At 38.9% G+C, this 25,452-nt stretch overlaps 1 protein-coding gene across 2 annotated transcripts; it reads left to right on the plus strand.

The window, feature by feature from the left end:
• The first annotated feature begins 2,544 nt into the window (after window positions 1-2,544).
• Window positions 2,545-24,780, plus strand: LOC132977843 (growth/differentiation factor 11-like). 2 transcript variants are annotated; one of them, XM_061042730.1, is made up of 3 exons: window positions 2,545-3,390; window positions 15,596-15,969; window positions 20,418-24,780. In XM_061042730.1, exons 1-3 carry the CDS (start codon window positions 2,976-2,978, stop codon window positions 20,796-20,798), a joined length of 1,170 nt encoding a protein of 389 aa, XP_060898713.1. In that variant the 5' UTR covers window positions 2,545-2,975; the 3' UTR covers window positions 20,799-24,780. The 2 variants fall into 2 exon arrangements, with proteins under 2 accessions (XP_060898713.1, XP_060898714.1); XM_061042731.1 differs by having other exon boundaries at window positions 2,546-3,390; window positions 20,421-24,780.
• The last annotated feature ends 672 nt before the right edge of the window (window positions 24,781-25,452 follow it).

Here is a 25,452-nt window from a genome sequence, read left to right on the forward strand (position 1 = left end):
TATTGAACATGTCAACATGTCTTCAGAGGAAAATCACTTTGACTGAGGCAGTCCAGAGTCAAGTTAGTAGAGTTGAATCTATATAATATAAAGCCTGGAGCCTGACCCTACATTATTCTCCTTCTTCAATAGCAGCCTCATCACATCTCAAACAGGTGGACCACTGAATCGTGGCAAGATCACAACTCACCAACACAATGTTGATATCAAGGTAAAAATGTCCACCAATTCCTGAAGCCTTCAACTCAACTCAAAATGTGACTTTCCTCTCTGGGAAGAAGATGATGAAGACAATGTAAATAGGTGTTTCCCTGTTTGTAAATCATACTTATATCATACAGAAAGGGCCAAGTTCTGTTCCACAGATAAGTCAATACAAATCTGACTTCAAACAGAGCATTTATACAGACCCCTTGCAAATTTTGACCAGTTTATTGTGTGCATCAACGAGACAGACATCAGGATGATATGGTCTGACACAGTTTAATGTAGGGTTAATAAAGCATGTCACACAAAGCATGTAAATAGAACAATTTATTTATTTGCTCTACAAACTGTATTGGTGGATAACAGTGCAAAAACAAAAACAGTATTAAATATGAGCATGTATTTTAATAGTATGGATCAAGTTCTCTCAACTGCGACTGTTAAACGATAAGGAAGAGTACTAAGACTTACTGTATATGAAAAGATTGATGCCGCTTGGCATATTAAATACAAACGTATTGCTCAATAATAACTGGTTAGCTTAGCATAAAGACAGACATAAGAGGCCGTGGCTGTAAGTCATGATAAAAAAAACTTCTGCAAGCACCTGAAGCTAGTAAAACCTACACAATTGTATAACTGAAGAAAAACAAGATGTCATTTTATTATTGTTATATTATTTATTATATATTATAATTATTACATTTTAAAGGAGCTGGTTGCTTTTGTTATTTGAACAGCACTAGATGCTGTATCAAGTCTAATAAGCTTACTTTTGACTGGTTCTAGCTTTATATTCAAAAGGACAGACATACTGTAAGGATGATGATTCTGATTTTCTTGGATGTAGTTTATTTGAGCGGTTTTGTTGGTCAGTAAATGTTTCCTTTTCATCTGCATATAAATTGAAAAAGCCTACAAACACTTAGCAGGAAAGGATATCTCTCTTGTTGGTTTGCTCTTGGAGTATACAGCAGTGATGAGAACCTTGATTGTTGTAGCTTAAACATGGTGTCTTGTGGTTTAGAGAATAAATATACTAGAGCTGATGCTGACAATTATTGTTGACAAGAGAACAAAAGTAAGGAAGTGTGAGAAACAGAAGCAACAACAAGACGTTAACTTCTGTGGAACTACACCTGATGACATGAAAATAAAACAATAAGTAGAATTCATTTCAGATTCACTGATGCATAATCCTCATATACTTTTATTTAATGAAGTATTTGAACAACAGATTTCATGCTGTTTTATACCTAAACTATTCAACCCAGGTGGCCTGGTTTTACAAGGACATGCTGCAATAAGGAGTGAATGATGTATTAACACATTAAATCTAGTAACTGTTGTGTTCAGCAGCTGCAGCTGTGTTTTCCTCCAGCAGAGTACACTGGTGAGTCAATTACGCCTGAGAGATTACTGAGAGTAGAAAACTAATTTATCTATAAAGTACAATGTGTTCATGTACATATCTGTACCATGGACATCACACATTTAATTGAACACACTCACAGCAATCAAAACAGTGTCTGTTCATGGTTGTTAGTTTGGCTATATATTCTTTAATCAAATCACAGTCTGCCTTAATGTGGGCTCAGTGATGAAACGTTTCAACAAAAGTCAACAAAATTGGTAATTCATAAAGACACAACTTCAAATGCATAATGTTGTCCTAAGGTTATGCTGCATTTAGTACAATGAAGTTTGGCCTATAAGCATTCAAACTGATTAAAAGGGTTTGTATACATAAAATCAGAGTATGGAGAGGTGCTTCAGCTGCATGACTTTAATAAATCTTTCAGGATATAGTCTAAAACTAATTTCACATTAATACAATTGTATGAAGGCTCTATTAAACCACGTGTTCTTTTTTAGCCATGTACTGTCAAGAAAAGGTCAGTATATATGTTACTGGTTCACACAGATACTTCTGCAACTTCTATAATCCACATGTAACCATGTGGTAGCTTTATATGAACACTATTAAGTGGCTTTATTGCTAAAAACGTATCACAGATATATTTAAGATGTGTTTTTTTTATTTTTGAAATGATGTAGGGAACTCGATAGCAATCTTAAAAGCTTTTTCTACTTAATAATAGATACATAATAAAGGAGTCATAAAATATGCGCAGAGTCGTAGCTACTGTATGTCATCATCATAGTAACCTAATTAGGCTTCATGTGATATGAGACATTGCTTGTGCACTGTAAAAACAATTATACTCTCATAACAGCGCGCGCACCCTCCCTCCGCTCTGTCCCTTTTGACTTGGTGACAGACCTAAAAGCCTTTTGTTGCAATCTTAGCCAATGGAGACGGATTACGACACCGGGCAGCTGAGATATATAAAGAGCCCCTTTTTGACCGCACTTGCACATTTTTCAGTGACACTTCTGAACACTCACACACCTCTATGGACTAAATTGTACAGAAGAACCCCCAAAGCAACCATTATATTACATGTGATCGGACTATGCATGCTACACACAGATAATTTGTTAACCTTCAGTCAAAAACAGCCTGCACCGAGACACACTGGGACCTACTTTTTCTTTTTGAAAATTTATTGCAAAATCTACTTCTGCAACAAGGCAAAAACGGGGTGATCGTATTGGATTAGATGCATGTCAATGATTGCGTACCTTTTGTAGGATAACTCAAGAAGCGAAGCATATCCGAGAGAGGGGATATAACAGGATAAAGCGAAAACAGAGAGAGGCAAAAGAAACAAAAAAGTTGCATTGCCTGTTTTCCACGCGCCGTAATGCCGAGGTACAACTTCTTATTGTGCTTGATGGTGCTCGTGTCTCTGGGACAGTCGGGGAGCGATGAGCCCAATCTGCTGCTGCCCTCTCCCAGCGAGACACCCACGGATGCCGGGCTGTCCCTGCTGGACGAGGACGCCGGTTCCCACGAGTGCTCTGCCTGCGTTTGGAGGGAGCAGAGCAAAGTGCTGAGGCTGGAGACCATAAAGTCACAGATCCTGAGCAAGTTGCGTCTGAAGCAAGCGCCCAACATCAGCCGGGAGGTGGTCAATCAGCTGCTCCCCAAGGCGCCTCCGCTCCAGCAGCTGCTGGACCATCACGACTTCCAAGGGGACGCGTCGTCCCAGGATGAGTTCATGGAGGAGGATGAGTACCACGCCACCACGGAGTCCGTGATCACCATGGCCTCTGAGCGTGAGTAATAGTTTTTACAACCCAACAATATTGGCTCCAAATGCGTCATGCGCGTAATTGCTTGAGTAGAGAGGTTCGAGTGACACAGGCCTTTACTGCGTGCATGGTCAGTGACTTAACCTAGTATTTACATTGAGATCGGGGGTCCACAGTGTGCGTCTGAAGCGGACTGATAATATTACACAGATGAGTGTGGTCACCTGCGGCTGTCAAAATAGGCAAGGGATAACGCGTTAAGCTGGTAAATCAATGATCAGCTGCTCAAAGAGGCTCGTCACTGGGAAAGACAGCTTCAATATGGCCTGATGAACTTTTGTTTTCATGATGATGATGATGATGATGATGAGGGAGGGTTGCTGCTGAACTGCCCAGTCCACCTGCTGTCAAACTTTCCGTCTTTCAGATGATTTTGTGTGTTTGACAGAAAGTTAATGAATTCGAATACCAATGTGCATTATTAATGCTAATGCAGCTGCATCACTTTAGTTTTTTGTTTTTTTTAGATTTGTATCATTTTTATTTTATTTTTTTTGCTTGAAGGCCCTGCATTGTGTTGTTATTCTTTCTCTGATTATTGTCCCCAACAATTTGCTCCATCTTATATCCTAGTTCCTCATAAATCCGTTGATAGGCCTAAACCACAGGCAGGCCCCCTCAGAGACATTTTACAAAATTACTGTTCAACCCCAGCAGCTGTGCTCTATCGCTCTTTTATAGGAGCCTTTACCGGTTTCCCTGCTGTTCAACGCAGTGAGAAAAAGTGTGTCCAAAAAGCTGCTATTGTTCCCCTCATGCAGCGGCCCCCTCGGCCGCACTTGCCTTTTAAATGCGAAGTTTATGGGCGCAGCTCGTTTTTTTTCCACCACGAGTTACACAAAGACCCCGAATCACTTAGGGTCGAGGGGAGTGTGTGACCTTCTCCTCGCGAATCGCGGGGTTCAACAACATTTACACACGTAATATATTCTGCACAAGGCAGATAAAACACACTCCAAATAATCAGTTTTCCCCATGAGGGAACAAAGATAAGCCTGTGTGCAGGAGACTGACAGCATTCATTCTTTATTATAATATCTATCTACCTATCTATCTATCTATCTATCTATCTATCTACCTTTCTATCTATCTATCGATCTCTATATCTATCCATCTATCTATCTATCTATCTATCTATCTATCCATCTATCTATCTATCTATCTATCTATCTATCTATCTATCTATCTATCTATCCATCCATCCATCCATCATCTCCACAGCAAAACGTTTATAAAAAAGTGATTATAAACATGATTTACACTTCATTCTTCACCTGTCCTATCACCTGACCTGAAATGATAGAAAACCAAGATTCATTTTCATTTACCTTCATTCTTTCTTCTTCACCACTCCATTTAAGTTTTTTTTTATTTCCACTTGAAAAGTTTCATATTTATGTGAACAGCTTCCTCTGAGAACGGTGTTCTGTGTTTTTTTTTCCCCTGTGGGAGCATTGAGTTCAGTTTATTCTGAAGGAGAATGATGCACAGCTGATGTCGTATGTTGTTGTAGGAGAAGTAAAGAGGTGTGGCGGTAAAACATTCACTTTATGTGGTAGTTATGTTTAGAAACTGTTGCACTAAATAACCATGTTGATGCTTTAAATTATTTCCTGATCTTTTCTTTCATAATCGACTGTACCAGTCTCTGCCTCCCTCTGTGTCGACCTTTATTCCTTGAACAAAACTACAAACATGGACTGAACAGGTTTCCATTAACAGGTTTTCTGTAATACCTCACTGGCATTTCTCTTATGTGCCGATCAATCTTAGATAATATTATTTCTTCTTAAATACAGGCACGATATTGTCTATATTCACAGAAAACATTAAAAGGGAAATCAACAATAACCTTTTGATTCCCATGCATGGACACAACCACTGAGATACATATTCACAGCATGCAAAGTGATTTGATACCTCCTAAAGCTAGAAAAAGCAATTATGCCTGATGTTAGCTTATTATTTGTACGAACCTCAGAGGAGCTAATGACTGACATTTCCACTGTACACTGTCTGTCATGTTACAGCACTTCCTCCTCCTTGTGTTTGCCTCCTCTGCCTACGTCAGCTGCAGATTTTTATCATCTGCTCGTTCCCACTCTCACTCTCTCCCTCCATCCCCACTCGTTAGCCCCCTCTTCTCTCCTCTCCTTCATCATCTTTTTCTCCAGTACTCATAGAAGAGTTGAGAGAATGAGTACATCTCTTTTTTGCCTGTGGCGCCTTGGTGATCCCACAGGATTAAAAGTCCCTTTTTTCTGTCTGTGATAGAAGGAGGACTTCAAACACTATTCCCTGCGCACCTCGAACCCGATCACCCTTTTCACGATGGTGCACACTGCCTTTGATGGGCCATGTGGGTTCACACAGTACATACTGAACTGGACCTGTGCCAGAGTTGCTTCTTAGTATTCACTCAAGGTACGTGGGTGCCGCAGTGGGGGTTGAGAGGGTCCATGCTTCCTGGTCTCTAATTACTATGAAATTTCATGGAAAAGTACAGCTATTTATATCAGAGTGCGGCACTAAAGCATCTCCCACAATGCCATGTGTTGTGAAGGTAACTGCTCCGCTCGCTGTTCAGGCATTAAAATATGAGTCAGTTTGGCGCAGTTTATCAGGGTCATTTGGTAGTGAAGCTTTCTGAATGAGATTTTATCAATAAATCTAGTTGCATTAACGTATAAGTTAAACTGTGAGTGTATTGTTTAGTTCATGTTTGTAAGTGTATGTGCTAAGTGTGTTTTTTGGACCTTAGATTGTTTTGCCAAGATGGGGTGAGGATTTGCCCCCACTATTTTCCCATTTGTCACCTGTCCAAGATATTTAGAGCAGACCTTCCTCTGCCATCACAGACCTCCTTTCCTTCTCTCTGTGTCTCTGTTTATGTTTTGATGCAGACTATTCATCTGTTTGATTATGTAATCCAGCAATATCTGATACTGAAAACAGTTTCTTCCAGAACATGTCAACGGTAAAAAGATAAAAAAGTAGCACCTCTGTTGACTGTGGTCTAGGTAGGTTTTGTGTCCAAAGTTTTGGTATTTATAACCATCTTGTCCTTTGAATGAGCTTATTTTCAGTGACATTTAAGTACTTTAGAGATTTTCCAATAACAGAGACTACAACAGAGAGCAGCACTTACTCACCCTCCCTTCAAGCCTTTATTCAAGGTTAAAATTTATTCAGGTAAACACACAAAGCGGTGTGTCCAAAACAATGCAGAATTAGTGGCTATCTGCAAGAAAAACACGGCCTGAGAAGTGGAAACTCAGCTTTAGACTTAAACGGAATCAAACTTGAATCCTTTCTCAAGGCCACTCAGCTATTCTCCAAACTTTCATCCCTTACAAATCCCTTACGAACTGTTTATACCATTGTTTCATCCTGTCAATTATGAATGAGTGAGTTAAGATTTGGAAGTTCAATGAAGCTATTGATATGTGATCCTGTAATGGTGAAACACATTCAGTTAAAGCAGGGGCTAACACAACTCTTTAGTACATAAAAATACACACACATGTATACAGTCTACAAAAGAATTCCACATGTGCACACTTGTGTAGACACTTGAGGATGATGGCACACACACAGTCACACACAGTCACACACACTCCAGAAAAAAGTTCTCCTATTGACAAAAAGGGTCACAGAGTTCACAGCTATGTGATATATTGGAAGGGGAGACTATTAACCTCATCGGGTCTCTTTCTTTGACAGCAAAGACGGACCGGTAGTAACTTGAACACTTATCCCCCACAACACACACACGCTCACACACACTCATCCAACAACCACTCCCACAAAAAAACAAGGCTTTTATAGTGTTGACCCTATAAAAGGGTCATTTCCTGAAGCTGCAGGAACCATAAAAATTAAGAGGGAGAGCGCTAAAAGGACAGAGAAGCAGAAGTTGGACTGTCTTCAGCTCAGTGGCTAGTGTTTGCTGGAAGTTGATGACTATGTGAGGTTTTTATAGATTTATTTATTCCATGGAGGTCTCAGTTTGACGATGACACCTGCTCTCCCTGTGTAGTTGCCTGCATCAGTTAAGGGAAAGGTAAACTTTGGTGTTGATTTGTTTGGACGCCATGGGGCACGACTGGTTTGTTTAAAAAGGAGTAAAAATGTAAGAAAGAAAGGTCTGTCGAAAATGCACAACGTACTGTCAACTTTATGGCTAATAAAATTTCAAAGGGACCAAGTCTATTAATACTGGGACAAAATTTCCCCAGGACCTCAGGAATCTCACTCCTTCCCCTGTTCCCACGCTCCCATTCACCGGTCCCTGCAGTTGTTGCTCTGTTCTTCTCTTATTTGGGAATATGATGCTTTGGAATTAAATGCATGCTTTGCCAAAAATACAACACTGCAAATACAAGACTGCATTAATGTCAATAGGGAGGCATGGCTTGCAGTCATATTTTAGTGTCTTAAAAAAATGATTATTTGTTTTGATCCTCCTCGTTACTCTTCTTTTTTTTTTCAAAGAGTGTGATGGAGTTGGGTACATGGTGGCTCAGGCTGCAGATATGGAGGGGGTGGAGGGGATGAAGGGAGTGAGCCCGCAGGGAGCAACAAGCAGCTTGTTCATATCCTAAAGGGACAGAAATCATGGAAGGGTTTTATAGGTACAATTAAAAAGGCCTGAAACAGATGTTACGTTTCACTAATAAAGGAAATAATTACTTCACACCAGTAATTAAGCCCTGTGTAGTGACATGAGTGAGAAGGAGGAGGAGTGAGAAGATAAAATGGAGATCATTGAGGGGATTATTGTTGATGGATGCATTCAGGCTCTGTGTGGTCGTGTGTGAGGAGCTGCCGAGGATCAGTTTATGGAGGAGTCCATTAAATCTAAGAGGCATTTAGGCAAAGGAAATGCTGCATGGGCATAATGCCGGATCCCAGGAGAGAGCCACTGTGTCGGAAAGAAGCACAATTAACAGTGGATTACCTCACGACTATCTGCATTAAAATTTAATAAGCCTCCTCTATGCCGCATAGGAGAGCATCTTCTTGCTGTATTTATCACCTGTGGTTGTATATCTGCCTGCTGTACCCACATCAGCCCAGGAAGTTAATTATGGAAGTGATAAAAATGCATAGTCAACATTATTTCTTTGGGGGAAAGCTTGATTAATATAATATACAACACAGATGGATGCAGAGACGCTCACGGAGAGAACTATAGATATTTTTTATGCTGCTTCGAGATTCTAATCAAGAACAAGGACTCAGTTATGCTGAAAAGCTTCCTGGAGGTAGAGTTGGAACAATGTGCTCACACAAACTTTATCTTCAGTGAAAACTTTTGGCTGAGATTCTGAATGGTTTCAGGGGCTTCAGGGTTTTTTTTTTCTCTGTGTGATCAAAGAGAGAGACATATGTCACATTTTATGAGCATTTAAGGTAATGAAGCGAATCACTGGTCATTATCTGTGTGAAGGAAAGTGTATGCTGATACGACATCTAGAGACTGGATTCAGTTTTCACAACTCATTTTGGGATTGATTACGGAGTCTGTACATCACTAGATGTCCATGAAATGGGTTTTAAATACATCAAATTGAGGTCATTCATTTGAACCTGCTTTTAGAGACAAAGTGAACGGTCTTCTGCATCCCGGAAGTTATAATGGTTGTTGGTAGAATGGTAGTCAAACTGCTACCAGAGATTCCTGCATGCTATGTAGCCTATGATTCAAGAAGGATAGAGAGTAATCAAAGTGATATCTGGGCAGTATCACATGGTCGTATGTGTACCTGCATAATAAAATGGTTGTTGAGATATGGGAAGTTGTTGTACAATATGCTTGGCTCTACAGTGGTTATTTCTCGACAAAGGCAGTTTTGCTAGGCAATGATAACATGGACACCAAATCAATGTTGTTGTTGGTGTCTAGAGTCACAGAGGCTAACAATTAAGCTAGCTATCGAGCGGTCATAGTAATTCAGGAAAATAGAAGGTATAATGATAGGGAAATAGAAGACAGATACAGCTGTTTAGATCACAAAGAAACACTATGTATGACTACAATAACTATGTATTTACTTCTCATACACAGAAAGATGACATTCGAGGAGGTTTACCACATTTGAAAGTCAAAAGTGTGTCTTGAGAATGTCGATTGCCATGCAGTAATGTTGACTCTCATGCTCATGGCTGAACACAGAAGCATTTAAAGGCATCAAAGGTTTGTTTTATTTATCCAATAATTTAAAAGACATCCTGAAAAAACTAACTGTGGGCAAAAAGACAATTGTTTTTGCACTATTCAAGCAAACAATGTAATGCTCCTTCTTCTTCTACTCAGCAAGTTGTGATGTACTGGTTACTTTTGGTATGTGATAGTTAAGAGGAGGTTTATTCATTGATAAGTTTGTAGAAAAAACAGATATTTGTCTAACTGAGTGGTGTTGAACAACACATGCACTAAACCAAACTTTGTCCAAGTTTCTTTCATAAGTTTATACTTCTTCCCTATACTTCTTCCCACTCAATCAATCCCACATGTAAATTGACAAAGAAAGTATTTAAGAGCTTCTTTTGTATGATGTCGTTCATTGTTTGTACATGTTGCTTTTTTTTCACTTTTTTTCTGTCTCCTTTTTTGAAGTTTTCTTTTCTTCTCTCTTTTTTTTATTATGTCCAAAATAAACTTAACTAAATAATTTAGTATTTTAGAAATGTTCCTATAGGGGTTTATATTTTGGGTTCATGTATTTATTAAATAGACAATTAGTAAGGATGCAATTAGTAAAAGACCTAAATTGTTGTTGAAACCATAGCTGTCAGCTGGTCAGCCTGATAATCAGATTCAAGATTTATGTTACAACTGCATGAGCTCTCAGCGTATATCATCAAAGTAATAATTATTGAATTGCAGACCATTTAAATAATCAATCACTTTTCAAGTGTTGTTTTTCTTACTTCATTTTACTTCCTTTAACACTCTGCCAAGTCCCTGCAGATGTCTCTTGGCCTCAGGGCTTCTGCATTTTCTGAAATCTCACAAGAGGTTCACTGCTAAGTTGAATGCCATACACAATCAGGTAAACAAAAATGAACAGTCAAGATGCAGCACTATTTTTTATTATGCCTCAGACTTAGAAATACAAATAGTTTCCAATAACTGAATATTCAATAGGCCATATTTTTGGGCTGTGCAAGTGATGCATGTCCAGCCTGATCTTCATCTTGTTTTGTTGCTTCTGACTACTTCTCTTCCAAAAAGCTTTGGTAAACTTTAATTTATCTTGCTTTTACAAGTATAACAGGTATATGATCATTATGATTAGTTGATTTAATCTAATGGGTACAAAATAAGAGTATTACACTTTTGATTTTAAATTACAAAAGAATCTAGTAATACTGAGTTCAGATATATTTGAAGAGATACTTAATTTGGGTTCTGACTTCTGAAAACACAGCATCACATTGTCCCCTGACATTAACGTCTTGCATGTGTGGATGCACACAAACACAAGCAGTGAGACCCCAGCATGCTTCCTGCTGTCCAGCTGTCCACCTTATTGCAGTTCAGTGCATGCTCGCTCTTTTCATACTCTGGGCTGCTGGAGAAGTCCCGAAGACTTCCCTCTTGTTTTACAAACGCATACAACCCGAACACTGAGAAGAATGAGCTGTGAGTGTGTTGGCTGAAGACTTTCAGTTCTGAGCTCATGGATGTTGTGTGTTTACGTGTGGTTGCATGTTTCCATGTGTTCACCGAGCTAGAACAGGGAGCATTAGGAGATGTCTTTTGTTGCTCCTGGGGGGCTACTGTGCTCAGTCCTAATAGGAGTCTTGTGCCTGCCTAGTCCCAGGGGAGGGCTTCTGAATGAGGGGGTCTAACTTCACACACACACCCCCTCCTCCTCCTCCATCCCAGCTCGAGCCAGGCCTCCCCCACCACCCTTCTCCTGTCCCTTGGGACTGGCCGAGAGACAAAGAGGGAGCGGGGCTGGGGTGGGATGGGATGTTTGAGGGGGTGCACTGTGGCCCCTGTCTTATTAGAAGGGTCGTGAACGTGTCACGATGATTAATATGCCAAGGTGCATGGGGATACCCTAGAGTCACATTTATTCAACATGAAGGATCCCAAACACATACTAACCACAAAATGGCACATTTGCATTTCCCATTAAGTAAAGAAAATATAGATATATATGCAAATGCAACTCGTATCTGGGTTTATACTATGATACATTTGGACATTAACAATAAGTGACCATTTCTCTCTCAATCATACTTTAGCTGCAGGATTTTCACCTGATTGGGAGAACCATGTTTACAAGAGTTTGGCTTAAGAAGTGGAGAACGTAGTGTGATTTATTTTTTTTACCGTCAGAAGCATATTGTAAAAATGTTCTTGTAAGCTTTGTTATGTATTTTATCCAATTGATACTATATGTTTGGATCTTAAAAAAATCTGGATAGGAACTTTGTTATTCATTGCTAAAGCTGGCAGCGTGAGTATCAACAGCACAGCAATCATAGTTTTTTTTACAAAAAGAGTCAAAGCCTTTTCTTCAAATTCTATGTCTACACTTCTTGTGGAAATCGAAGGTTCTTCAGTTTGTACCATATTGCTTACATTAAAGCACCCTCACAGGTAACACATGTTAACTATTCATTGCATAACTACACCTTAACTCCCCCTCTCCATCTGTTTTCAATAGTTTAAGGAGCTCATTGTCCTTCACCCTTCAGTAACATTTCTGCATTCGGTTATTAAGAGCATTAAACTTTTAAACAGGCTACGGTCATATTAAAATGGACAGATGGCAGTGTGAATAAACCATTATATTCTATAGTTCTCCTCGCACCTACACATACAGGAAACTCTGGGCTAACTATGGGACACAGGTACCCAGGGAGTCCACCAGATGTTTGATAGGCTCACCTGCAAGCCTGCTGTGCGCTGGCAGTAAAATTCATGTGCTGCATATGCTGCAATTATACCACAGGGAAATAAGCTGCTGTAATAATGAAGTAGGCTAGAAACATGAGGAGGGAAAGCAAACAAGCCTGTTTCCTTTGGAAAAACACAGCCTCTGTCTGTACAGCTAAGGGTTTTACCTTGGTTTGACTTCTTTTTTTTTTTATAAAAGGAAGACTTTACTATCAAGGATCTACTTTCTTACTTCATCATCTGTTTGGTCGAGCAGAGACATGTTATTGCTCCAGTAGGTGGTGCTGATGCAAAATCAGAATTGTGTGTAGGATTGAAACACTTAACTGAAATATAACTGTGCAAATTGTCCAGGAAATTAAACCATAAAAACAAGTCTTGCAGTAAAAACTGTGAGCATACTTTGCTCACGAAGTTAGAAGGATTAAATGTCCCATTGGGTTTTTGATCTTTACAAGCTAGCTTTGCCCTTTTTACACAGAGCACTTTGCCAAGATGGGGGCTGTAATTAAGGTGCAGGCACTTACAGGATCTATAAAGGCACAAATTGATTTCACCTATCAATGCAGTCATTGTTTAACATGACGCAGCTCATATGTTGTGCATGTGTGTCTAATAAACGTGGTCCAGAACTGCCTCTGCTTCTCAGATTACTCCTCAAGAAAAAAAAACTCTTGCCTAGAAACTGAACCAATTTAAGCTCTGCTGTTGTTTTTTCTTTTAATTGTTTTGTTTGTTTTCCCAAGAACTCAAACAAAGTGATAACAAAAAGACTGCAAAGGAAGAGCTGGTGTGTGTCCTCCATCTGCAGGACACAACAAAAAGTAGTTATCACAAGTAAACCCGAAGCAAACTGCAGAATCATTCTTTCCCAGTTTTGTGCTGATGAGCAAACACAACACTACCCACGTTAATTGCTGTGACCTCAGCAACCCACCAAAAGGAACATTGACATATTGTTTGTCCAGCGTGAGACACTATATAATTTACACTCGCTAATGACTGGGCCTGGAAATACAGGCTGAAGGACCACGTCTGTCCCTAGTTTGGCCCTTATTCAATGTTCACCCTGGACTCTTCTAATGGATAGTCCATCTGTACCTCGGTGAATTCATATCCCTCTAGCCATGACCATAATTAAATTACAACACTTGTTTGGTGTAAAAAGAAAAAAAGGAAGAAAAACAGCCCGTTGCAGTGTGTTCTTCTGGTCAATGGAGTTTTGATAAACAAAACACGATTGGCTGGAGAATCTCCTCCCTAATCAAAACCAAAACAAACGGTAGCTGTTGTGTGGCTGAGATTTGAAATGATTATCTGCTTATAAAAAAGGCATGTTGTGAAGAAAGACATATTACCATGGCCATAGGATCGACCTTGACCTTCAAACTCAATCTGGCTATAAGGGCAGCCCCTCCCCAGCACCCCTGAGATGTAAAGGGGCTGACAGTTTTGACCCCTGATCCCATTTCTTAACTAGGCTGAGGTGCAAAATAACCTTTTGACCCAGGAAGCATTTTGAGGTTGCCTGAGCAACCCCAGATTTAGGAATGATTGACAGGTGCATCCTACACTTTTTTATCTGCCTTTTTATAGAGGAGAAACAACAATCATCCTCTTCATAAGATAAATGACAGAAAACGACAGTTTATTTGCTACAATCATGTCAAATTTGCTGCGAGAAAATGGGTAGATTAGATATTCTATTGTACTGGGTCTCGCATTATTATGCCAGATAGATGCAGAATAAATTTCCCTTAATAAATGAACACTTTAGATGGAAATGAATGTATGAATGCAATGGATGGATGTCATTATATAAGAGGGAGGTCTATGTAAATGAACCATGTGCAGATTTGACATGTGGCGCAAATCACAGAAACAGCACAGCCAAAAATCATGGCAGGAATAAATCTGAGTGTTTTAAGGAACACCTTGTGTTTATTTGAAACAACCCTTAATCTACACCCAAAATCTATTTTCCATCAAGGGGGAGCCACCAAAAAAACTTCAGATTTTTTTAATGTTGCAAGTTGTAATGCAGAGGTAAGACCATTTCATTATGGTTGACCCAGGGGGATCTAAGGTTACCATCTGGCCACTGGCCACCATTACTGATCCTTATTTTAATATGCAAATGTATCTGTTTGTCCAACCTTGATGTAATCACAAATTTATCCTGATAGAAAGACGTGTGTGCACATATGATAACTAACAGCCATCATTCAGCTGTGGCTACATTTAGCAGAAATACAAAAAACAAGCAATGCTCTGAGTCAGTTTAACTACTGTTCTTTTTAAAATATAATGTTGTAAAAAAAAACTATGTTTATTACTCTGTTTGGTTCATTCATTTTCACCATGAACATACAACTTGGACTTGCATCTAGAAAATAAGCATCACTGAGCCACAAAATGTGTGTAATCCTCCATGGTTTATTCAGCAGCTTTTTATCAGAATATAGCAGCATGTTATCAGAAGATGTGAATTTCTGTTGGAATCCCTGGCAGGATGATTTCTGTAAAAAAAAAAAAAAAAAACACCTTCAAAGGCCTTCTTAGTTAAATCACACTATCCAGCGGTATAGGGCCATGTTCAAATGTTTGATGCTGAATCAAAGCAAAAAATAATCCCAAAGATCTGTGTGTGTGTGTGTGTGTGTGTGTGTGTGTGTGTGTGTGTGTGCGTGTGTGTGTGTGTGTGTGTGTGTGTGTGTGTGTGTGTGTGTGTGTGTGTGTGTGTGTGTGTGTGTGTGTGTTTTGCGTTCATACTTTCAACAACTGTACCTAACTTCATAGCTGTCTTACTTCTTACAGTAGTATTTGTTGTTTGTATATATAAGAGAAAGAACTTTGTGTCAAACAGTATGTGTTTGATAGACAACTTAAAATAGTTGCAAAGCGAAATGGTTTCGATTCTGTGGTTCTTAGGGAGCATATTTATGGATTATCTTTTAAAGTCCTCGCTTTGATCTATAGAGAGGATCCCTCTCAGTTATAGGGGCAAAGTTTGTACTTAATAACAATACATCAATCATGATCTGTTTCATTGGTGGATTTTGTTTTTCTTTTTTATTTGTGTTCATATTTCTGAAGCCTGCAGTCTGATTCAGGGTTGCTTGTGGTTCTAGAGGTGTGAAAGCCACATTTATGCCTTTATGTATTTGGACAATAATAATCTCAATGACAATTATACAGTATTCTTCCTTTGAGTAACAAATATAAATGTAACTGTTCTCTTTCCAACAGCGGAGCCCCTGGTGCAGGTCAACGGGAAGCCGAGCTGTTGCTTCTTCAAGTTCAGCCCTAAATTGATGTTCACCAAGGTGCTGAAGGCCCAGCTGTGGGTGTACCTGCGGCCGCTGCAGCAGACCTCTACCGTCTACCTGCAGATCCTGCGGTTGAAGCCCGTCACGGAGCAAGGCAGCCGCCACATCCGCATCCGCTCTCTGAAGATCGAGTTAAACTCCCGGGTGGGCCACTGGCAGAGTATTGACTTTAAGCATGTGTTGCAGAACTGGTTCAAACAGCCTCACACCAACTGGGGAATCGACATCAACGCCTTCGACGAGAGCGGCAATGACCTGGCTGTTACCTCGCTGCGACCTGGGGAGGAGGGGCTGGTAAGGACCCTCAGACCTGTCCCTGGGGTGGAAGGGGGTTGCAGGGGTTAGGGTGGGGGGTGGGGGGGCACTTTCATTAAAGATCAAATCTATGCAAATGCAAATTCATATTTAAAAGTAGGTCAGCCAAAATTATGATAATGAAAAAATTTAAGATAAATGTGGATTTTTATTAAGAACTGAACTAAATTTCACTTAAACAAATAGTCACTCAAAAAAAAAAATCTGATTGCATTGTTCCTAAATGGCATTGAATACTAAAAATCTGTAAATACTATGCTGAAGTGTTCATATAAATAGTGACAGATAATGCATCACCATAAAGCTAAGACCAAAAACCAAAATACCAAAAGCCAGGGTCAGCTCGGCTCGCAGCTACACAAGTGTTAAACCACAAATGCTTTCATCTGTCTCCAAAGCTTCATCCATTCTCACAGCCTGAACCACAAAGTTACGTCACTTCACAATAGAACACATAAAGGCATGATTTGAAGCCTACAAGCATGAAAAAGAGGTGAGCTTTTGAAAGCTGGAATTCCATTCTTCAAGATATACTTTATGTTAAAAAAAGTCAAATATTTAGCATTAAGAAATGCTTTTCCAAGTGATTATTGAAGACTTTAAGGAACAAAAAGAGTTAATCCTTGCCAGTAAATATAGTCAGTGAGTTACTTATTTGCAAACAATTGGTATTACAAAAAGTAAACTTACAAAATAAATATTTTGTTTGTAAACCAGCCAACGCACACATTTATTTTAAACACTTAAGTCTGTCATGTCAGCAATCTTTCTGAACATGTCACTTATTCTATGTTTGGTTTGGTCCAGATAAATACAGTGACTTTGTTTGAACCAGCCTTCACCAAAGTTATCAATACATCTCATTTAACGTCACAGCATTTAAAAAAAATATTATTGATAGGTTAGATAAACGATAAAGCAGACATTTATCAGAAGTCCCAGAGTCACTGGGAACGACTCTTACATACAGCATCTTTGTTGAATTATGTAAGCACGTCCTTCGGGAGGTTAAGCAACACTAAATATTTACAAAGTGGTCATTTGGGTCAGATCTTCACAACACATTTCACAGGTCAGCTCTGGTGTCTTGGCCAATAAATTGCTGCCCTCTGAGCACACAGCAGTGTGCAATATTATCATTGAAGAAAACAAATTAAAGATAAAAAAACAGGCCAGTGTATCAAAATAAATAAAACACTAAAAGCATGGACAGAACAAAACTCTGCTTCTTCCTGATCCTCTGCGTTTTTTTTCTACAACAAAAGCCCTAAAGGCTGAGTTGACGTGGTCTCTTTCCAACGGCCTTTCAGCTTATTTCCTCTTTTGAATGCGTCACAAAAACTGTGCTCTAGCCCAGCTGGAATCACTGTGGGGAGAGGAAGGCTTTGTAAAACAAACATGATGGAGTAAAATATTTGATCTGCTTGCTTTGCCCCCAAAGGTCAAGGTTATGGCAGGCTGAAGATGACCTCCAGGGTCAGAGATCAAGCTGAGAATACAGAGTGAGCCATGACTTTGGAAAATCCAGTTTCTGTCACTCTCTTGGAACCATGCTCACAATCCATATTATGTTCGTACTTTAAAGTTATCCATCCATCAATATGTTTTAGTGAAATATCAAATAAGCAGCTCTTAATCATAAGCAGTTAATATATATATACTGTATATATATATTTTAGCTGGGACCTTTGTGGTCTTTCAATTAAAAGATACAAAATATCTAAACGACAGTATCCATGTTAAGAGAAACAAAAAAAGCAAGTGTCTGCTGTGTCAAAAACGGGTTCAAAACAACAGAATTTGAAAAGCCTTGCGCTCACATCCAAAATATCATGTCAAAACTCACAAAAGTTTTGTGTTTCAGGCCTTGCGTTTTCAGTAGGTTTTACTAACAAAAATGCACATTTATTTATGTTTTTATTCTTTTTATGCCAAACGTATACATGACAATAGGTTTTAAATGCCTTCCGTCGATTCTTTCTGTATCAGCCAGTATCGTTGCCAGTATAGATCTAAGACCTAAGATGAAGGTCTATGTTTATTGAAACACTTGGAATCGTAGTGTTACAGTTGTGATGTCACAGAAGCAATCCATGTGTTACAGTAACACATACGTATACTGTAAATATCACATCATGGAGCCTGTGCATTCAGCAAGTACAACCAATATGATCCACCACTTCAGTTTGTCTGCTCTCATTGTACCTGTTTATTTCAGGTCAAATTCATGTTTTTAACTTCAGCACTTCACATTAAAAGGCAGATAAGGGCATAGCATCTTAAAAAACGTGTGTTTTTAAGTTTCGTTCTAACACTTGGAAAGTTAAACACAGCTGGTTTAACAAAAAAAAAGGGTTATTAAAATGTTATTTTTAGGGAACATCAAGTATTCATTCAACTTTGTCTGACAGACAAAATTACAGTTACTGGTCATACTGCTGAAATCCTGAGTAACTTTGTTCAGATTTAATAGTTCTACTGTGTAGATGTCACATTAAATATAAACATGAGTCAAAGTCAGTTTGTCAGACAGTGAAGTCAACTAATTAATCAACAAATTAACACAACACTGTTCTGCTGTGTCCTTCTCCTTCTCTGTAGCAGCAGTGTTTTTATTTTTAATGCAAAAACTTTAATGTATTCATCTCAGCGTCTTTTCTTCTCACTATATCAGTCTGACAGTAGCAAACAGCAGGCGATCCGTCCTTTTAGTGCAGGAGAAGCTTCAACTTCATGTGTACAGAGGCAAAGGAGCTCAGGCTCTTGTCAAGAGAGTTAAGAGAAACAGTTGATAATCACCTTTGTGATACCTCATATCTCTTGCTGTAACTTCAGGCTTTGTCAAGCCAGCTTACTCACAGAAAGCGTGGGTATATTGAACTCGCTTCGAGGTATATCCCTCTAGAGTTTTGATAAAAATTAGACCTTCATGCTATCACGATATTTTGTCATATCAAATAATTGAAGCTGTGAGTTCCCAGGGTCATAATGTTACCATGAAGGTGTTCATTTTGTGTCCAAATAAAAAAATAAAACGCAACACGTTTATTAGTTGGTGCTGGGGGACCTGAGGAAGCTACATGCGAAACGCATTGTTCGCTCTCAAAATATAGTTAATTTATTTTCAGTGTGCCATGGATTATTGCTTTATTTTTCACATTTATTAGTTGGCTTTGAGGTATAGGTGGGATCATTTCTAAATTTTGGATAGAGCCAGGTTAGCTGTTTCCTGTTGTTGCTGTTGTTTAGCTTAATTCTTACACCTAGCTCCCAGTAGGTGTAAAGTCCTTTGGAAAATATGGTTGTCATGGTGTATCGTATTGAAAGTCGGGGTTACTTGGATAATGAGAAGGATGAGAAGGATGGGGAAGTGTCTCTTTAATGCAATGGGTCCCCCAGTTTTCCCGGTAGACATCACTCCTCTGTAGCAAGAATAAGAATAAGAATGGCAGACCTGGGCAAAAGTTTTGTTCTAGGCTGGGGATGGAGTCCATAGGTGGAGATACCAGGGGAGGGGAGGGGATTATTTTACCAGAATCCAACTTGTGACATCACAAGTTGAGCAAATTTGAAAAGGAGCACTTTTCTCTGTGTTGTAAGACTTATGCAGACCACAAACAAAGGACTGGATGGATTTATTTCACATTTTGTGGGTCGGTAGACACTCAGGTTACCCAAATATATGTTCAAAACACTGTAAAATTGAATTTTTCATAATATGTCCCCTTTAAGGCTGTAGCTGTTGTTATCACCTAATCATGATGCTTTATCATATATTTTTAAAAACAAACCATTTTCATTGCTGTTTGTGGATGATCGGCAGTTAACAGAAGTTATTCTAAGCTACTATTCTTTTCAGACAATTAGGCATGAGAGGTGGCACTGTAATGAACATGCTTTTCACTGATTAGCTGCAGGAGTTAAACGTCATATCTGTGACAATATTTTGGTTAGTCTGAATGCAGGGAAATAGTCCATGTTGTGTGAACATTAGTGAATTGCAATTGCCCCCAGACGCTCTATCATTGCGACATCATCAGGCGACAGCAAATGGGTTCAAAGATTAGGTTTAAAGTATATACTACTAAGAAGGTTATGTTGTCACAAAACTCTCTTAAACACATTCATAACTAAGGTATGTTACCTACAAAAAAGTGTTATTAACTTAAAATAAGGACACTGTCCAGATGATACTAAATAAACCATCTTGTTTGAGGTGTTGGACCATTGTAAAAGCTGCAGTATGTAAAAATGGGAGTGACAATGGGCTGGGATATCATGTTCTATTGATGTTTTCTTTGGGGATTAATTGGCAGAAACGTTTAACTTCTTGTCTAATCATTTCCTTGACTGATGTATCAGCCATGTTGTTGTTCTCTTATAACCACCTCTTTCTCTTTGTCCTGCCCTCCCCCCCCTGATTCTAGCAGCCGTTCTTGGAAGTGAAGGTTCTTGAGACGACCAAACGTTCTCGGAGAAACCTCGGCCTGGACTGTGACGAGCACTCCACCGAGTCCCGCTGTTGTCGCTACCCCTTGACTGTGGACTTTGAAGCTTTCGGCTGGGACTGGATCATTGCACCCAAACGCTACAAAGCCAACTACTGCTCGGGCCAGTGCGAGTACATGTTCATGCAGAAATATCCACACACCCACCTGGTGCAGCATGCAAACCCTCGAGGCTCCGCAGGACCGTGCTGTACCCCGACCAAGATGTCCCCGATTAACATGCTTTACTTCAATGACAAGCAGCAGATAATTCACGGCAAAATCCCAGGGATGGTGGTGGATAGATGTGGCTGCTCTTAGGTCCTGGGGAGACACACACTTGTGTATAGCCACCATCGCATCAAAACCACCGAAAACCCTTAAGGAGCCCACCCCTGGCACCAGAACCCACTCCTCTGCACCAGATTTCACTTTTGCTCAGCCACAAAATCATCCCACTGAATTTCCATTTTCCAGTAATTGAATTGATTCTAACTGTAAAAAAAAAAGAAGCTATAAATGAAACAGGAATCAAAAGCAGACTGAGTGATGGAAAATCAGTACTTTGAATGATAAAAAGAGGATGTCCTTGTGGAGCAGCTTCAGAAAACAGTAAATGAGCTAAAACTGTTTTCGAGTGCGTTTTAGTTTCGTGGATTTTAAAGATATTGTTTTCTTTTTAATGGCATCTTTGTGAAATGTCCAGGTCTGTGGAATAAGATGACAGGAGACAGAAGCATTTACAATATTTTCGAAACTATTTCAATCCTAAGTTGAGTTTGAAATACTGAATTTCTTGGAGACACTGACTTAAGGACGAGATCTGATCCAGAAAATGTTTCTAAAGGGGGCATTTGAAGAATTATTTTTGCAATCCATCACTTTAAAAAAGGAACAAAGTCCATGCTAATGTGAGGAGGGTTATATATACCCTAAGTATAATTCCAAAATGTTGTTTACAGATGTTTAGAGATGTGCTTTAGTGATGTAAGGAGATGAAAGATCCAAAACCAAACCTAAACCCTCTATTAATGTATAACACCCCAGTGTGATATTCTCGAGTATCCACGAAACCTTTCACTGTTACTTTGATCTTTTTTATGTGTAGTCTCGTAGAACTCAAAAAGGAAAAAGGAGAAAAGAAGTAATACTATTTTAATTATTTATCTGAAAGAGGACAGATTAAGCTATTTCTGCCATTCCATAACGAGATGATACAGATTTAGGTTTTATTTTGCACACCTCAGTCTACAACAGTACTGTAATGGAGATGCACTCCTGGGAAAGGAGGAGGAGCAGACATGACAAAAACCTGACAAAGGTCCTTTCTTCTCTATATCAAAGGAAAATACGCTCTACCACCTTCAGGTTTTGCATTCAATGTAACAGAGTTCATAAAGCACTGTCCTTGGACTGAGCATGGTATTACAAACAGAGAGCAAAATTCATACCCTCAAATAAAACTATGTAGAGGAGTGATTGTAGAGGTGCAACGGATCACAAATCCCACCGTTCAGATTAGGTCACGGATTTGTGTCACAGATCTTCTTTTCTTCTGACACATTAAATAAAAATGCAATTTCCATGCATCTCAATGCATTACATCCTCAATTTTCTTCACTATATACAAATTGCTATGATCCCGATAATAATATAACAAGCAGGCAGATAAACCAGAACTCCCTTTTTATTTAGAAAGTGCTTTTAAAAAATGAGTCTATAATATAAAACTTCATCGTTTAAATACCAATAGTTGTTTCAACCTAACTAAGGACATCAGTATTACAAACTTAAAAAACAGAAATCCTTGTGTATTAACAAGTTTGCTATTATCTTCAGAAACACATGTTTTCATATATGAGCTTTGACAATGTTGATAAGTAACATTTACACACAATTCATTTAGTGGATGTGTGTGTATCAGTGCACTGGCTGCTTCTGCAGCACACATGCTGTGTGAGTTAGAAGAAACAACGGATGGAGAGCATGCATTAAGGGACTCTATCTTCAGTTTTTGGACTGAACGTGGCGCTGTCTAACAGAGTTTGTTCAGCTAACTTACAGCCACACATTACAGTAGGCTGCAGGAGAACATTACTAACGTTAAGTTACTGCTTGTTGTCACGCACAGCCATGCTCTGATGCTTGGCTGAATAAATGAAGACACTGTGAGAGTAAACTGAGAAAAGTCCAAGCACTGTTTGATACAAAGTTACCATGCAGACTTAAATATCAACCCTTAATGACCCTTCTCTGTGTGAAAGCTTGTGCAAAGCTCTTGTAAAAATATAAAAAAGAACACTGAATTGTCTTCATATTTGCCAATATTGGCCTACACGCTGCTTACTTTTCACTGCACAGGGATTTAGTGGCTGTAAATGTGTTTTATATCAGGATGATAAATGTACTATCGATCCATGGACCACATGCGATCCGAACAGTAGGGGATCATCTGTGATCTGTTGCACCACCAGATATAAGTATGCTAAAGGTTTCTCTCTTCTGTAACCTAGTTAATGGTTGAGCTGAAAACACGCTAACAGTAAACTGCTGCACACTCATCTTTACAGCAGCATTCACATCTGACTAAAAAATACACATAAATTAAGAAAGAGCAGTAGCTTCTGCACTCATGTTACCACAGTTCACCTTTTCAATATAGTAGTTTCAGTCAGGAAAATAACAATGCAAAATCCTTTAGCAGTTCTTCACCTGGAAATAAAACACCTTAAAAACAAGAGAATGTTACTCAACCACTGACTTTAGATTAGAAACCCTATTTAATTGCATTTTCTAAATGACCCCATGCACCTCCACCTCAACTGTAACAATGATATCATGGTGAAAGTATTGTTAGTGCTTAAATATTGAGTAGATTAGCGTGCTTGAAGTCTGTCTTTGTCTCCTGGATGTCAAAGCAAAGATATCCATTTGTTGTAAACGAAAGCACTATGCTGTTGGATAAAGGGAGAGTCTTCTGACATTATATATAAATGATTTATGTATATATTAAAAAAGGGGAACAAAAACCTTTTTTGGGGCACTCTACCTTACCAACAATAAATTTTGCACTATGGGACGTTCATGGCGTGAGGAGGTTAAGTGTTGTTTGTGTTTTACTAAGCACAACAGAGCTTGTACAGTGTAGGGGAAAAAACTATTCAAGCTTCTGGTGATAAACCATAAACTAGAAAGGATATCACTTCTTTTTTGATATCATCATGCTTTCCTGACTTTTGTCTGAAGCGGGGGCCTGTCCATACACCCACACACTGCTCTCCAATCTGGATTATAGACTTACTGTACCAGCGGCCTGAAAGGCCTCCTTGCCCACTTTGGGTGATAAGTAATGTGTATTATAGGTGTCTGGATCAATGAACATAGAATGCTTTAACTGGAAATGGCCCATCCACCAACTTTAACCTTTTACCATTTTAGAGAGACTACGTCCTTCTGACCTATAACAATGTGTTGACTGTCTTTAATGGACACGTTTTTGCCTTGTGTTTGTATTTTGAGTGAAAGCACCCATGTAAGAATGGGTGAAGTAGCCAGGGATTGTTCGCCAAAGTAGAGGATGGCATGCCATGTGCTGTAACTATTGTGATTGCAGGAAAATGCTAGAACATTTCAAAGGGAGGAAAAAGCTGATTTAGGGGCAGTGGTTGGAAATAATTCAACTGGTAAAATTTTTTATTTATTAATATTAATTTCAATGCATTTCAAAGTCTGTCTACCTCACTGAAGCCTCCTAAAAACCTTGCTTTTGTTAAATTTGTCATCCACTAATCTGTGCAAAAATTTAACCCATAAAACTGCTTTCCCCACCAAAACCACCCCCAAAAAGCGTAGATGTAAACCACAGGGTCCCTTTGCTCTCAGGTTCAGATTGAGTTATTGAAAGAGTGGCAGATGGTAGCGGCTCTGGTAATGTGTGGTCAAAAAAAAATATTTAGCTGTGCCCACATTTATGGCTTGTCAAGAAGTTGCATTTTGAATTTTTAGTGTTTGTATACTGGTATGTGTGAGAGTGTTTTCATATATATATATGAGAGTGAGAAATCTCTATGTAAATATCTACCCAAATGTTGACGTTTATGATGTTTTGGACAGGTTCACCGCTTCTAATGTTTTACTCACTTCCCCCCTTCATTCCTCTTTTCTTTGTGTAGTTTAATAAAATCACCTCAACTTTGTAGTTTAATGGTTGTGCATATGAATAACTGTTCAATTGTTATTTTTTGTCTTTGTTGTTTATTTACTGTCATTTTTCTTTTGTACAATAAATCATTTATTTAGCTTATGGGGTCTCTTGCTTGTTTCTTACTGAGTATAGTTCATTTGTTCATTAGTTCAAGTCACCCTGCTCTCAACAAAAAAACTGCACTTGCCAGATATTGATCCATCCCTTTGAGTTTTAAGTCCCTCGTAAATCTCAAATTCTAGCTTATTAAGCTAGAGAATCCCTGAATCAAAAAAGCTCTGATAACCAGCTGTTGACCTATACTCAGTGCCAAACAGATGACACATTAGGCAACTAGCTTATATCCTTAGCGACTAATTATACCCAACTAAGTCTCATTATAATTGAAATGGGTGACACAAAGAAATCCTCTGTAAAGTTGTCGTAAATTACTAATTTAGGTTTGAAGACCCAAAAAAAGTTTAATTTCTGTATTTATCCTAAAAGTTACAATATATGATTTACAGCGGTATGTCCAGTAGATGTTGCACTTAGCACCAGTCCCTCAGACCAAAACAACATTTAAAATTCCTCTGTCCCACCTACGCAGCTGTTAGTAGGACTGATCTACATTCTGATATGGAGCCCAAATATGATTTGGTTCTTATTTTGGACCAAGTAAAATCCTTTCTTTGGTTATAAAAGTCTGTTGTTTCTCATTCAGTTGTACTTGACTCTCCATTGTGCCTCAACAAACAACATCCCTGAGTGGGCGGTGACATCTTTCTTCCT

The sequence above is a fragment of the Labrus mixtus genome, chromosome 7 (assembly GCF_963584025.1).
Source record: "Labrus mixtus chromosome 7, fLabMix1.1, whole genome shotgun sequence".
NCBI lineage: Eukaryota > Metazoa > Chordata > Actinopteri > Labriformes > Labridae > Labrus > Labrus mixtus.

Bases quoted from the DNA above. Each gene is read 5' to 3' on its own strand.
- LOC132977843 (XM_061042730.1), top strand. From the start codon at position 2,976: ATGCCGAGGTACAACTTCTTATTGTGCTTGATGGTGCTCGTGTCTCTG. The intron at 3,391-15,595 runs GTGAGTAATAGT...TCTTTCCAACAG, and splicing joins GATCACCATGGCCTCTGAGC to CGGAGCCCCTGGTGCAGGTC. The intron at 15,970-20,417 runs GTAAGGACCCTC...CCCTGATTCTAG, and splicing joins GACCTGGGGAGGAGGGGCTG to CAGCCGTTCTTGGAAGTGAA.